Here is a 12,815-nt window from a genome sequence, read left to right on the forward strand (position 1 = left end):
AACTTTTAATTGCTTTATTTTTAGTAGCACCTTGCAACTTCTGGCTTAAATGGTTTAGAAACATGAGCACATAAGTTTTCAGTGCATTTTGATGGGTTTATTTCTCTTTTTCGCTTTAAAACAAAAGAAGCATGCATGCAAAGTACAATTTAAAATGCATGCAGACATATTTAGTATGCATGACAAAGATGGCTTCCTTGAAACTAGTTTGAGGGCTATCAATGAAACAGAGATAAGAACGGCTTAATGGTTATATACAGTTGCTGAAGGCAGTAATTCTCTCTTGATCCTCAAACTGACTCATACGTTTCTCTCACGCACATTAAACCATCCTGATGGCAAACCTTGAAGGCAAGTTTATTGTTAGGACTATTTATCTCCGAGGAACTTGCTTTAAATATGTAACAAAGCACACTCAAAGCATTTACATTAACTTTAATATTTTACATCAGCCCCAGTCTGCTCATTATATCACTGTTTCATAGAAGCAGTGCAATAATGTATGCTGAGCACGAGGAACCTAAACACTTATCTGCCCTTAAATCGACAATATTTAAAGGAGTGCCGTATACGTGACAAAAATGACGGCGATGTTCTCGGTGAAGTCAAAGCTCGAAGTAATGGCGTGCTAGCTGGCAAGTATTTTAAGGAATCAGAAAGGGAAGTCTGTATCACAGTTTTTTGTCACAGGACATAAAATTGTCACGAAACAGTAAATTTTATGCTAAAACTTCGTCCAAAAGATTTTCTTTGGCCAGCAGAACGTTGGGTAAGCCACCATGTTCATACAGTGGCTGGTGAACAGGTCAGCATAGATGTGCACCTGTATCTGCTTCTCGTATGTCCAAATGTCAGACAGCTGTGTCAGACGCTAGTCAAGGAGTTACTCCGAGCAGAATCGTTGGCGATGTTGGACAAAATGATTTCATGCAATTCTGACCGCAACTCGTCCTGCAGGCGTTGCTGCTCATGGAAGGAGTCCTCCTCGTCATCTGAGGAGCTCCCATCCGAGGAGCCCCTGGAGGACCCCGTGGAAGTAAGTCCGAAGAGAGACTCAATCCCACCCAGGTCGTCCCTTGATGAGTCCAGATCAGAACTGGAATCGGAATCGGAACTGTCAGAGCTTCCTTCTTCCGGTGGAAATATGGGCAGCGCCAGAAGCTCGTACTGTCTTCCGTCATCACTTTCGTACTCGTCAGGTAGGGTCAGACTTTTATCACTCTGGTGGCAAGATAGGTCCCCTTTGTTTACAGCCAAGCTAGTGTCGCCCGCTGACAGCTCCTCGGGGATGGTGGCCTGGGTGCAAGAGCTTGTGTTCGAGAAAGACACCAAACTGCCGTTGCGGCTGCTTGCCATGTTGCTGGACACCGCGGTGGCGGTGGTGGTGTGGGTGCTGTTGACAGCGCCTCCGTTGGGAAGGTTTCGGCTGACGTCATTGTTGTAGGTAACACGTTGGCCTTTGGTAACTCCCGGGGGAAGGGAATACGTTTTGATAGTGGGGACTGAGCCGTTTAGCTTGGACAGGTTGGCGACTTTGGTGTCGCTGTGCGTGGTGTCGTTTGCTGAACTGTTGCCAGTGTACATGGAGGCTGGGGTAGGCATGCTTTCCACTCTAGGCAAGGGACGTGCGTGTCTGAAGAGACAGAGGTATGCATTACTCATTACGCCTGAGTCAAGGTTCACATTACGTCTGTTAGCAGTATGCATTACTCGTTACGTCTGAGAGACGAGGGGCGCATTACTCATTATGCATGAGAGAGGCACACATTACTCAGTACGTTCATAAAAGGTAGCTTACTTAACAGGAATATGGAAGGGTGTTTATAAGATCTTTATCACCAGTTGTCTAAATTAATATTTGGTGATGTTTACGTAAAAGAATAATTACGAGACTTGGTACTGCGTGTGCCAGCTCAAGTAAACAGCAACGCACCCCAACAGCCCGTTGTTCGCAAAGGCGATGTGACTCAGATACATGCAGCTGAGACTAGCTGCGGGTAATGTAACAGCTGTGCCCTCTAGAATGACGCAAGGCTGATGTATTCAGCGATAACGACAGCAACGCCGTGGGCAGTAAGGGTTCAAGGAGGGGGCGTGAGGCTGTTAAGACTGTTCTGTGCGTCACCGCAAAATCTTATCGACTCTACCTGCGTGGCACCTGCATGCACGAGGTGTGGTGTGTGTCGAAGGACGGTTGGCTGAATGGATGTATGACCGTTATTTGGTGACAACAGAAATATTGCTTGCATCATGATTTGATGTAGTGTATTAGTAGCGTGGATCAGATGTTGTCAAGGCTTAACCAGTTCGCAGCATCTGCTTCAGTAGAGACACTTTCGTATAAACATGCCTCGCTTGGTCGTTTGTCCACACAGTAGTTTCAAATGGAACATAGAAAATAGAGGAAAGGACAAGTGAAAGAGAGATGGAGGAACGTCACACCTTGCCTTATTTAGTAAACGTCACATGACGGATCAGGGACACCTCTCTCAGATCGCTGTGTATTGATATTGAGTGTATCGGTTCTAGGATTTGCTTTTTTACAGTAACTAGTATCCACAAGCTGGAGCCTAGTGTGTGAAGTTGTTCAATGGCTGTAGTCCGGGACGAGACAAAAAGTGCCACAGAACCGTTCCTGTGTTGCTGAAAAAATAAAAAGCAACCATGTCCAGCTTATACACTGCGACTTTCTAACTGAAACTGTTTCGGGTCCTTGAAGCCTGTTTTCAGAGCAAGGCGAGGGGTGTGTCAAAAGGTTCTTACTTGTGGCGAGTGTTTGAATGTGTAGCACTCTGGTAGTGTACTACGTTATGTCTTTCTTTGTAGAGGGTCGGGGTCGAACAGCTCCCAGGACTGTCCCTTTCTCACACCGGCTGCGTGCATAATAGCCAGTCTTGAACTGTACACCAACGAACTAAAATCCATGGACTGCTGGCAGACGATTTTTTTTCCAGTTAACAGCTAAAACGAGGCATGATACAAGAAAACTTCCCGTTTAGTCATATTCTTTGTTACGGCTCGCCGAAACTAACAGTGGATTATTCGCAAGAGGCTAAGCTGTTGGTCTTGGCAGACAGACAGCAGTCCACCTATACACGTCCTTGGTCCACCCGCGGCTACTGGCTACTGGACCTATTGTCACACCAGAAGTTACGCGGTTGACTCAGTCACTTCGGGAGACAACGACCAGACAGGGCGGGGATCAAGGTGTCCACTGGCGCCACGGGGGCTAGTAAAGGACTGAACGAGACCATGGAAAAAGGGGGTGGATGTTTCTGGAACGTTCGACTGGGAGAGACTAAGTAGCGTCGCTTGAGAGTTGAGAGAGGCTTTTTGATTCTGGAAGTGAGAGTGGAGAGACGGCAGGCCAGCCGCCAAGTGAGCCCACCCCTACGTCGCCATCAGGGACTGACGTGTTGGTTACAAATGCTTGGAACTTGAGTTGTGGAATCAATGTGCAGATTTTTAAACTCATTAATTTTTTTTTTAATTTTCTTTTTTCTTTAACTTACCCGTCCCCGGATCCGAAGGAGCTAGAGGCGCGAGCGTTGGGGCGGTAGACAGGGGCAGAAGACTCGCTATGGCCTGTACCAACCCAGGGAAAGAGACTGTTAGAGCGACCTCGTCTCACGTCGGCTTCGACCAGAGAGCGGTTCTTGTTGATTTGCCTGCACAGTGAATGTCTGCATGAAGACAGGCAAGCTCCTACAAGATCGAGATTACTATTAATACTGCATAAGCTAAAATATACTATTATTAGGATTGTGTGACCCTTGACCCATATGATATACGTGTCTGTACTCCCGCTCTCACCTCAGAATGCACCAGTGTGTGTGTGTGAAGGGGTTATGTGGTAGTGTGGTGAGTGGATAAATGGGTGAGTATGAGGTTTATTACTTCAGTTCATCCTGCAACTGAGACAATGGCTGGATATTCACCAGACATTCAAACGTTCAAGTTCTCTTTCTCTCGGTAACTTGCACTCAAGACACATTACCCTTCATGACTCCCTTTTCCTGTACAGGATGACAACATCCCACATCGACCAGCGATGTTGTGTAAGTTAAGCTACGTTTGTGCCTTCAATTACCTTATGATTGATGGTGACGGAGAAAAGCGCTTCTTAACAACGGGGGACGACTTTTCCAGGCTGGGCATGCGCGACAGAGAGGTCAGCATGGCGTCCGACAGTCGTCGGAGGGAGACCGGCGAGGCACCGCCAGGGACCAGAATGCTGTTGCGTGCAACTGCTGTTGATAACCGCCTCATGATGGACATCCGGCGAAGATCACTGCGGTGAGAGTGACCAGACCACAAAGATAGTAATGAAACAGTCAAAGTATTAGTTTTCCTATCTTTCCCATTCCCACCCTCAGTTCATTCAGAAAAATAACTAGAGAGCGCATTCTTTCTCTTTTTTTTTTTTACCAAGGTACATTTTTTTGGTCGACGTTGAAGCATAGAAGCAGTGTTAAACACTGGTTCAAATGCTTGGGCTTCAGTGAGCTATACTTCCAAAGATCGCTTGTATATTTAAAGAGTAATATTAGGTATAGCAGTTAAAGTGTAATATCGAATATAGTAGTATACTCGGAAGTCCTTCATGTCATTATGGTATTTACATACTTCTTGTATACTTATGTTACATTACAGCAACAAATACCAGCAAATATAAATAAACACCAGAAAATATAACAATCATAATAACAGTGGTGATTATCATATCGACATAAGCAAGCACCTGCAAATACGTGGTTAATTTAAGCCATATGCATGTAAGAAAGTAAGAACTGTATTAATGATAAGCGATAGTTAGTAGAGAGGCAACTACCGCTAAAGCATTGCAGGTGCACAGAGTGTGGTTCAGGCACATAAACATCACGTGAAGTGCAAGTCAAGCAGGTGCTTCAAGCACAATCTTAGACAAGAGCAGCTCAGTGTCATGGTCGCAGCAGTCAGCCACAGTTACCAGGTTGATGCTAAGCTGCTAATTGTCAGCCATATCAGACTTTGCTGCGCACGAAGCTTGCCGTGACAACAAAGACCGTACATTATCTCTGATCGCAATAAATTTCTGGAGCAATTGCAGAAAAAGTATCAGTCTGAAATGGACATTGCTGAAATGTAAGTACAGTAATGGCAAGATGGCACGGATGTGGCAGTAGAAATAAAATGGTCTAGAAAAAGTAGAAAAGTGGCAGATACAGAAATCAATCTAAACACATAGCAACTGGCGTAACAGATGCACTAATCGATCTTATACATAAACTATAGGCAGGCAAGGAAATAAAGAGACGGAAAGCTGTCAACCTGTAGCCATTTAGGCGAACGGACATCACTTCATCACTTCCCTCTTCATGGACAGCCTCCACTACCTGCGTGGACTTCTCTAGGGGAGGATTGAATGACAAAAAAAAAAAAAAAAAAAAGAGAATAGTCCGACTCCCATTTTGATGCCGTTGTCTTGTTCATTGTATCTCTATAAACTTATTTTTCAGTCATTATTTTTTTCTATTTACTATAATTCATTCTAGTCAGCTTCCCCCTGGGAGTCAAACAGCGCTCTTCATCTCGTGTAGTAATGTGTTGTCAGAATGCAGTCTGACAGTCGCGATGGATGCCGTGCTCACAGCGCACTTTATAAACACCAAAGTCAAATACCGCAGTCTACCAATGCTGCTAACTGAGGTTGGTTGAGGCGGGACATGCTTTGAAAGAAACGATAATCACATCGCACATCAGACGAGTTACCTGGGCGTTTACAGCAGTGGTTCGCTATCAAGATAATCTGCCCTACCGCACTTTTGGCCAGGGAGCCACAGTTTGTTTTATTTGCCCCGCAGTGACATGTTTGCATGCATAAACAGATATTTGAGAGGGAAAAAAACCCGAAGTATACATATATATATATATGCACGACTAGCGGCAAAAGCTAAGCAATGAGATCAAAAATGTTTTTCAATTACAAGAACTATACTGGCATGGAAATTTTTTTATCATGCAGCTACTTGAAACAGCAAAGAAAAAAAAAAACTACATTTCTAGAGCTTGAGGCAGTGCAGGTGAATTGTTTTTAGTTACATAGCGTCGTAACATCAAGGCTGCAGCTAGTGACAGTGGTGAGGCGGGTACCTGTCAGGATCATTTCCTGTTGACATGGCAGCCGCCAAATTTTGTAACAGGAGCAGGTTGGCTACAGAACTGCGGCGTCTCTCGTACCTTGCCAGAATTCTTTTCAGAACAGTCAACGTAGATCATTCAGAACCACGCAAACATCGAATGTATAATGAAACAGAATGATGGATGGTAATTCCCAGCGACTTCTGTCCTACATCAATTTCTTCCACTCGCCCCAATCAGGTTTAAAATCAAGTTCTGAACATCGTCGAAAACACGCTAAAGGTGAGGACCACCAACCCCAGTCATGCCAATAACAATTTGTTTTACAGTCGCATGCGAAGAAACGTAATTTTTATTTGTAAGATCTCACAAATTACTCTGTCTAGACAAATTTCTCACTTTCGTAAATTGTGAAGTGGTAATAAAAATGAATAGCTTAACTCACTTCTTAGGTGCTATCCTGAATAGCAGCTGAAGCCAGATGATGAGTTTGTCTGTTCGCGACATGAAGAAAATATGGTGTCATATTAAAACACAGGAACGCTTAAAGATTTGTTATAGTGCATTATCTCTGTTGTTTTATTATTATTATTTTTATAGCACTTCACAGCAGGCTAAAAGTGCTTTAAAAAAAATAAAGAATAAAAAAACACAGACATATTAATAATGGGCGTTAATCTAAAAAAAAAAACCCAATGATTATATTGCATGTCCAAGTAGTGTGGCCACTCGTGTTCAATAACGCCATCCAGGGCCGTGCTTAGGGGCAGGCGGACGAGCATCTGCCTAGGCATGATTTATGGTAACGGCATTGTGATGCCTTTGCCATAAGAACGGGCCTGACGCCATCAGAAATCTTGCCATTACATGAAATCTTAGATGAGTGAATAAAGTTTTGCTTTAGAAAGTAGTCGAGAGTTAAAACGATGTTTGATGGAAGCTCAGCTGTCAACTTTGGTGGAGTGGCTTAACGTTTGCAGACAGAGAAGTTTCCATGACAACTCTTGTTAGAGCCTTCAGGTCACAAACTAGTTTCAGAGAGATCACAGTGTCAGCCTGTCTGACTGCGTGTACTATGTACTAAGCTTGCTGTGACAGCTCACCATCAAAACTTTAACAATTGCTGACAAGGAATCAGTGTGACGTGGACTGCTGATACACAGATCTACAGTGTCAGTCATGGCAAGACGGCGCTGACGTGGCAGTGCAAATAAAATGGTGTAGAGTGACACAGGCACACAATTAAATCCAGGAATATATGGAATTGTGTTATAGATACACAGATCAACACTTGAACACAAAGCTTGAACTCAGATTAACAGGAAAAGGCGAAAAGCGACAGAAAGCTAAATCCGCTCTAGCCAGTTAGTCGAAGGGACATCACTCATATATCTAGCTAGACTGAACCAGGAATTTGCCTCCCCTGGAAGGATCTCAGAGGATTTTTTCAATGAACTAGAACGAGGCTATCGACAGAACAGCTTCCGGTTTAGCTGTCAGCAGAGTCTGCGAGAGTAATAACAGTAAATAAACAACCAGGAGAGTGTTTATAGTGTTGCGTATAAGGATGCCTTTGTGCAAGTGTCAAATATTTCAGTGCAAGTTTTTTCCTTTTCGTTTCTTCGTCAATTTCCTTTTTTTTTTTTTTTGACAAATCCAGGTGTGATTAAGAGAAAACATTGTTATAAATATTTATAGTGGCTCTTCCCCATAAAATACCACCGGAATATGTTTTTTGCGATAGTTTAAGCTCTGTTTCACCGATTTTTGCTTAGCACTAAGCTTAGCCTTTAAAGAACTTGATACACTTCCTTTATCAACTTATTCCAGTCACAAAGGAGAACTGATAATGCTTGATAGCCTATCACAAGTGTCTAAAGATTTATCAACATTTAGACATATTTCACTTGTCAAAATACCGAAACTGTTTTTAATTCTTAGAACTGATAATAGTGTAAAAGAAACTATATACTTGTAGACATTTTAAAGGAAACATTACAGGAACTTTTCTACATTTTTAAGGTAAACTGCAAGATATAGTCGAGAAGGGCACAGAGTTGTGTGCAATCGTCTAGAAATAAGAGGAAGAGACCGACCAGGCAGCGTGGCCCTGGAGTAGAACCAGTGCATGGGCAGGTAACACAGGAGGGACAGCCCGACGAGAACGAGGGAGCTGATGAACTCTGGGTTAGGTGACCGCAGGAAGGGGCCGATCAACAGGAAAGCGATGATCAAGACCACCACCACTGGTAGGACTAGGTTCACCTGTCCAGGTAGACATAGCAAAAGGCTAAAAATACCACGTGATTGAAGGCGTTTATAAATATGTCGATACCAAACCAGTCACACACACACACTTGGCACGAACCTTAAAATCAGAATGTTCTTTAGATACGCACACGCCGAAAGAAACAATCTTTGAGGTGGCAAGAAACACATCAGAATTAAGAAGGGACATGATTCGGAGAGTCTGACCTTGTAGGGTCGAACTTTGTCTTTGTTCTTGACCCTGAGGACGATGAGGGCGAGCATCGCTGTACCGTGGAACAGCCACACCGAGAAGATGAAGAAACGCACCAGCTGACCACTGTCTGCCACAGAGATCATGATGATGGCTATCACCATCTGTAGACCAGAAACACAAAGAGTTATCTTCCCTACAGGTGACTACAGTACAGGGCAGCGATGTCTGTTTTGGGGTGATCCCTAGTACTCTCAGAGTAATGGTCCTGAGGAATATAGTTCATAATATTCAAAGTAACTGAAGTAACTCTCAGTATTTTATATTGCTTCTGGTTAAAAAAAAAAGGCTAAGAAAAGTCATAAAGCTTAATTTTTGGGAAGCTACTAGTACTTTCAATAAGGATGACGACGATGACGACGACAGAAAAGAATATCCTGTGTGTGTAGGATGTCATAACACAGCATTACAAGGATAACAGAAAGGTTTGGTGGGGAAAGAAAAAATATTTGTGTGTGTTAAACGATGCGAAAAACGCATCCCGCAGCCGAATACAGAACCGTGGTAGACACCCAGCGCGTGCGTTAGTTGAACAGCAGACACCAAAGTCGACAAAAATTAACGGGCAACGACAAAATGAAGATGAAGATAAAGAGGAGCGACTCTCGAATCCATCATGCGAAATAAAATTATCAGACAGCACTGGTTACTATGAAGTCTATATAGCTGCTCCTGACAGACGCAGATGAGCATTGTAGTGCGATGCTTAGAACTTACCCTCAAGTACACGATGAGGATTGGAGTTTTACTGCGCACGTGCACCCAGGATGCAACTTCCGGCATCTGACTGTCCTTCACCGCTACACCAGCTAATCTGCATGACAGTGTCATAGGTCAGCAGCATCTGATTGACTGATTTATATCAAGGGTAATCACTTCATTATCACTTCAACTATTTCACGAGTAAAATTAACATGTCAGCTCAAATTATATACAAGTAAAATCCGTAACTCGTCTATTCCCAACCCCACCCTACCCCTACCCCTACCTCCACACACACAACACACAGACAATAAACATGCTGTTTAGAACAACGAAGGATGTGGCAACAGGGTAATAGACGGATGGAGAGAGAGTGAACGAATAAGAGGGTGTGTAGGATACCAAGAGAGAGAGAGAGAGGGCGCTCACCTGCCGGACGAAAGAAATGTTGCATTGAGAGAGCCGAGCGCTGTCAAGCCAACACCAATGGGAATAATACTACTTGCGCCTTTTGTAAAGACGCCATGAGCCCAAGTCTGGTAAAGTACAAAAGACATTTCTTGTCGAAATTACGCTCGAATAAAAGCTTCACAGAAATATTTCAGTTTTCCCCCGAGAAATGTGTCCGGGTTTTAAATTATACTGATGCTCGCTGGCTTTTGTGTGTTGAACACGATGGCGACAGTCTGATACCGTCTTGTAAATCGTCTTCCTTTATCGTGTATGTTGTGTGAGTAGATGCTTTACATACTTCCAACTGACCCTGTGTGTGTGCGTGAAAAGAAATAAATTTAGGGAGAGAGAGCCCATTCCCCATCCCCAAACTGAGGTACCTGCACAAATGCACTTTGAATATCCTCGAGAGCTGTTTAACCCCTGGCCTCCCCCCACGGGCCACCAACAAACAGCCGAGAGAGGTCAAAGAGAGATAACTTACCACACCAATAGCTTCAGAGCTGATCATCTCTTGTTTGGACATCACCGTGAAATAGGATGTCACCACTAGTACATATATTGTCATGACAAAGGGTATGACTGTCTTCACCAGTCGCGGCAAGTTCCTGCAATGAGGTCACTGTCAGGTCAAACCATGTCACGGTTGTCACTGTTCACATTTGTAAATAATCAACATGTAATGTTCAGCACCTTCATACGAAGCTCGTCACAAGGTTCTTTTTGATTTGTCACGGACAGGTAACTAGATGTGACTCTGCTGTACGTGCAGTCAGGTAAATCATGTTATATTAAACTGGACATCAGCTATCAACCGTAAAGTACACTTGAAAGGGTTGACAAATTTAAGGACCTGTAGTTTACACATTTCGCTGTCTTCGCAGGAAAACTAGCTTTGTGTTGAGAATTTCTGATTACATACCTTGGTGGTTTCCTTAGTCCAGTGGTCACGTGATTGACGTTGGCCCTGCAACAAAGAGCTTGAGATGCAAGATGGCCGACTGTCTTGCGGACTGTGACGGAGACGAGCAAGATGTCCGTGCTTGGATTTTCCTCAAAGGTGATTTATGGCAGAAACTAGAGAAACCTCTGTGTGCATCTGTTTAATAATCCCGATAGTCTAAGTAAGGAGTAACACTCATAACAACATCTGTGAATTCCGTAGAGCTTGAGTAGTTTTCGGCAAGTGCTGTTGTTTTGTGATGCAGTTGTTTGAGTACATGCTGGGATTGTTGTACTTCACATGTCAGTGTTGTGTTATTGTGATGTTTCTCATGCATTAAGCGGGTAGGATGTACTCACCACCCACCATACGCCCACAGAGCGTTGTAAATGGCAAAAGTGATGTCGGTGGGGTGGTCAACAGTGCCCTCAAAACCTGTTTCCAGCTGCTTAGTACGACCTAAAGTACAGCGAAATAATACTTCACTTCTGGATCAGAGTATCTACTTTTTATTCATCCATACAACTCATGCAATCAAACAGTCTCAACAACAGAGATGGGGTAACCCTTACAATAATCTTGGATAGACGAGGTGCACTTGACTTGCAGCAACTGTCACAGTGAAGGGTGACAGACAGAAACTAGGAATAGTTTGACCGCCATCCTGACAACATCATTTCATAGACTACAAACCAAACTATCCAGTGCGCATGCTTATTGACAACCGTGGTTTAGAAGACTGGAAATCATCAATCCTTGAAGAACTCACCTTCGGCGATGTTTTTGATGCCGAAGAGGATGATGACAGTGAGAGCTGTGGCCTTGCCCACGGATGCCAGCACCTGCACGCGGTCAGCGAGCTTCTGACTGAAGACGTTGAGCAGCGCCAGGGTCACTGGAACATGGAGACCGTTAGCTCAGTGCCAGAACATACCAGACCACATCTGGTTAGTGTTTAGTTCATACTAGAACATAGGACATCGTTAGCCCAGTGCCAGAACATACCAGGCCACATCTGGGTTGTAAAAATAAATACAGGAAGCCTCATCCAGCATGCAGGTTTCCGAATATTCAAGTGTTTATTAAAATATTTATCGTTTGGTTGTAGCTTTGGTACCGCAGTGAATGTCACGTGGTTTTGTTAAATGAGATGTCGACCCTGACGATGACAGGAGAGGGACAGCAATGTGTTTGTGTGAGTGGACAATCAGGATGTGGGGACACTTCAGACACCAACGAACAAAAGTGCGCATCACACAAAGAAAAAGCGAAGGAAAATAAGTGAAAGAGTGGATAAGGGAGTGAAACACGTGGAGGGTAGTATCATACCACAGACACCTGGCTACACTAGTGTCCACCTGGTGTCATGACGTAGAGTATAGCATCATGCCTATGACACCTAGCTGCGCTAACGTCTACCTGGTGTCATGACGTCATTCCACGTTGAAGTAGTACGACGGTTGCCCAGCAACGCCTTCATCGACTTTTAAGCTTATCGGTCAGCAGCTCTCGACTGGACGTGTCAAGTACTTTCTCACCACGTGAGCTGACATCCTCTCACGACAACTTATCCAGACGATCGTTTACAACTACAAAGAGTTTTTCTCACAAGTCGGATGTCTGTAACTACCTGTCAGCTGTTTATTTCTGTCGTCCTTATGTTCGTTTTATGTCAATCCGTGTTTTCCTTTTATGTTCGCCGTTAAAGACAATGTTCATTTGTTTCCGTTTTCCTGGTTTTAAAAATTACGTTTGACATTTATTTCAATTATATTTAATGGTTTTTTCTTTACTATCCAATTTTCTTTGCACGAAATTAAAAGTAGAAATCCCTTTGGGAGGACTGGGAGAACATTCTTTCTCTCAGCTCAGCGATAGAATGTTTTGTGGGTCAGTTTAAAGAGAGAATGTGGGACACAAAAGGGCAAGTGAGAAAACAAACATAATTTCGTTGCTGAACAACTGATATTTGCACTGATGGCTGCCGAGCTGCGAAATGATTGATGTTGAAACCTTACATACATGGAAACTTTTTTCTCAAACAGTATACCATGGTATAAATTAGTATACTAAAGA

The 12,815-nt window shown here is 43.6% G+C and overlaps 1 protein-coding gene across 7 annotated transcripts in view; it reads right to left on the bottom strand.

Moving 5' to 3' along the window:
• The window catches only part of LOC112576522 (b(0,+)-type amino acid transporter 1-like), a 22,821-nt gene continuing 10,006 nt past the window's right edge, over positions 1–12,815 (bottom strand). For 6 of the 7 annotated variants that reach the window (XM_025259030.1, XM_025259029.1, XM_025259032.1 and 3 more), the window contains 13 exons: positions 11,509–11,634; positions 11,099–11,198; positions 10,719–10,763; positions 10,281–10,404; positions 9,773–9,879; positions 9,359–9,455; positions 8,596–8,745; positions 8,217–8,385; positions 6,566–6,614; positions 6,133–6,231; positions 4,091–4,291; positions 3,513–3,668; positions 1–1,633 (listed from right to left, as the gene is read on the bottom strand). In XM_025259030.1, the coding sequence (XP_025114815.1) occupies positions 865–1,633; positions 3,513–3,668; positions 4,091–4,291; positions 6,133–6,231; positions 6,566–6,614; positions 8,217–8,385; positions 8,596–8,745; positions 9,359–9,455; positions 9,773–9,879; positions 10,281–10,404; positions 10,719–10,763; positions 11,099–11,198; positions 11,509–11,634 (2,192 nt within the window). In that variant the 3' untranslated portion in view covers positions 1–864. The remainder of the gene's footprint in view (positions 1,634–3,512; positions 3,669–4,090; positions 4,292–6,132; positions 6,232–6,565; positions 6,615–8,216; positions 8,386–8,595; positions 8,746–9,358; positions 9,456–9,772; positions 9,880–10,280; positions 10,405–10,718; positions 10,764–11,098; positions 11,199–11,508; positions 11,635–12,815) is intronic. The other variant, XM_025259035.1, reaches the window with a different exon arrangement.

This window comes from Pomacea canaliculata, linkage group LG12, assembly GCF_003073045.1.
Source record: "Pomacea canaliculata isolate SZHN2017 linkage group LG12, ASM307304v1, whole genome shotgun sequence".
Classification (NCBI taxonomy): domain Eukaryota; kingdom Metazoa; phylum Mollusca; class Gastropoda; order Architaenioglossa; family Ampullariidae; genus Pomacea; species Pomacea canaliculata.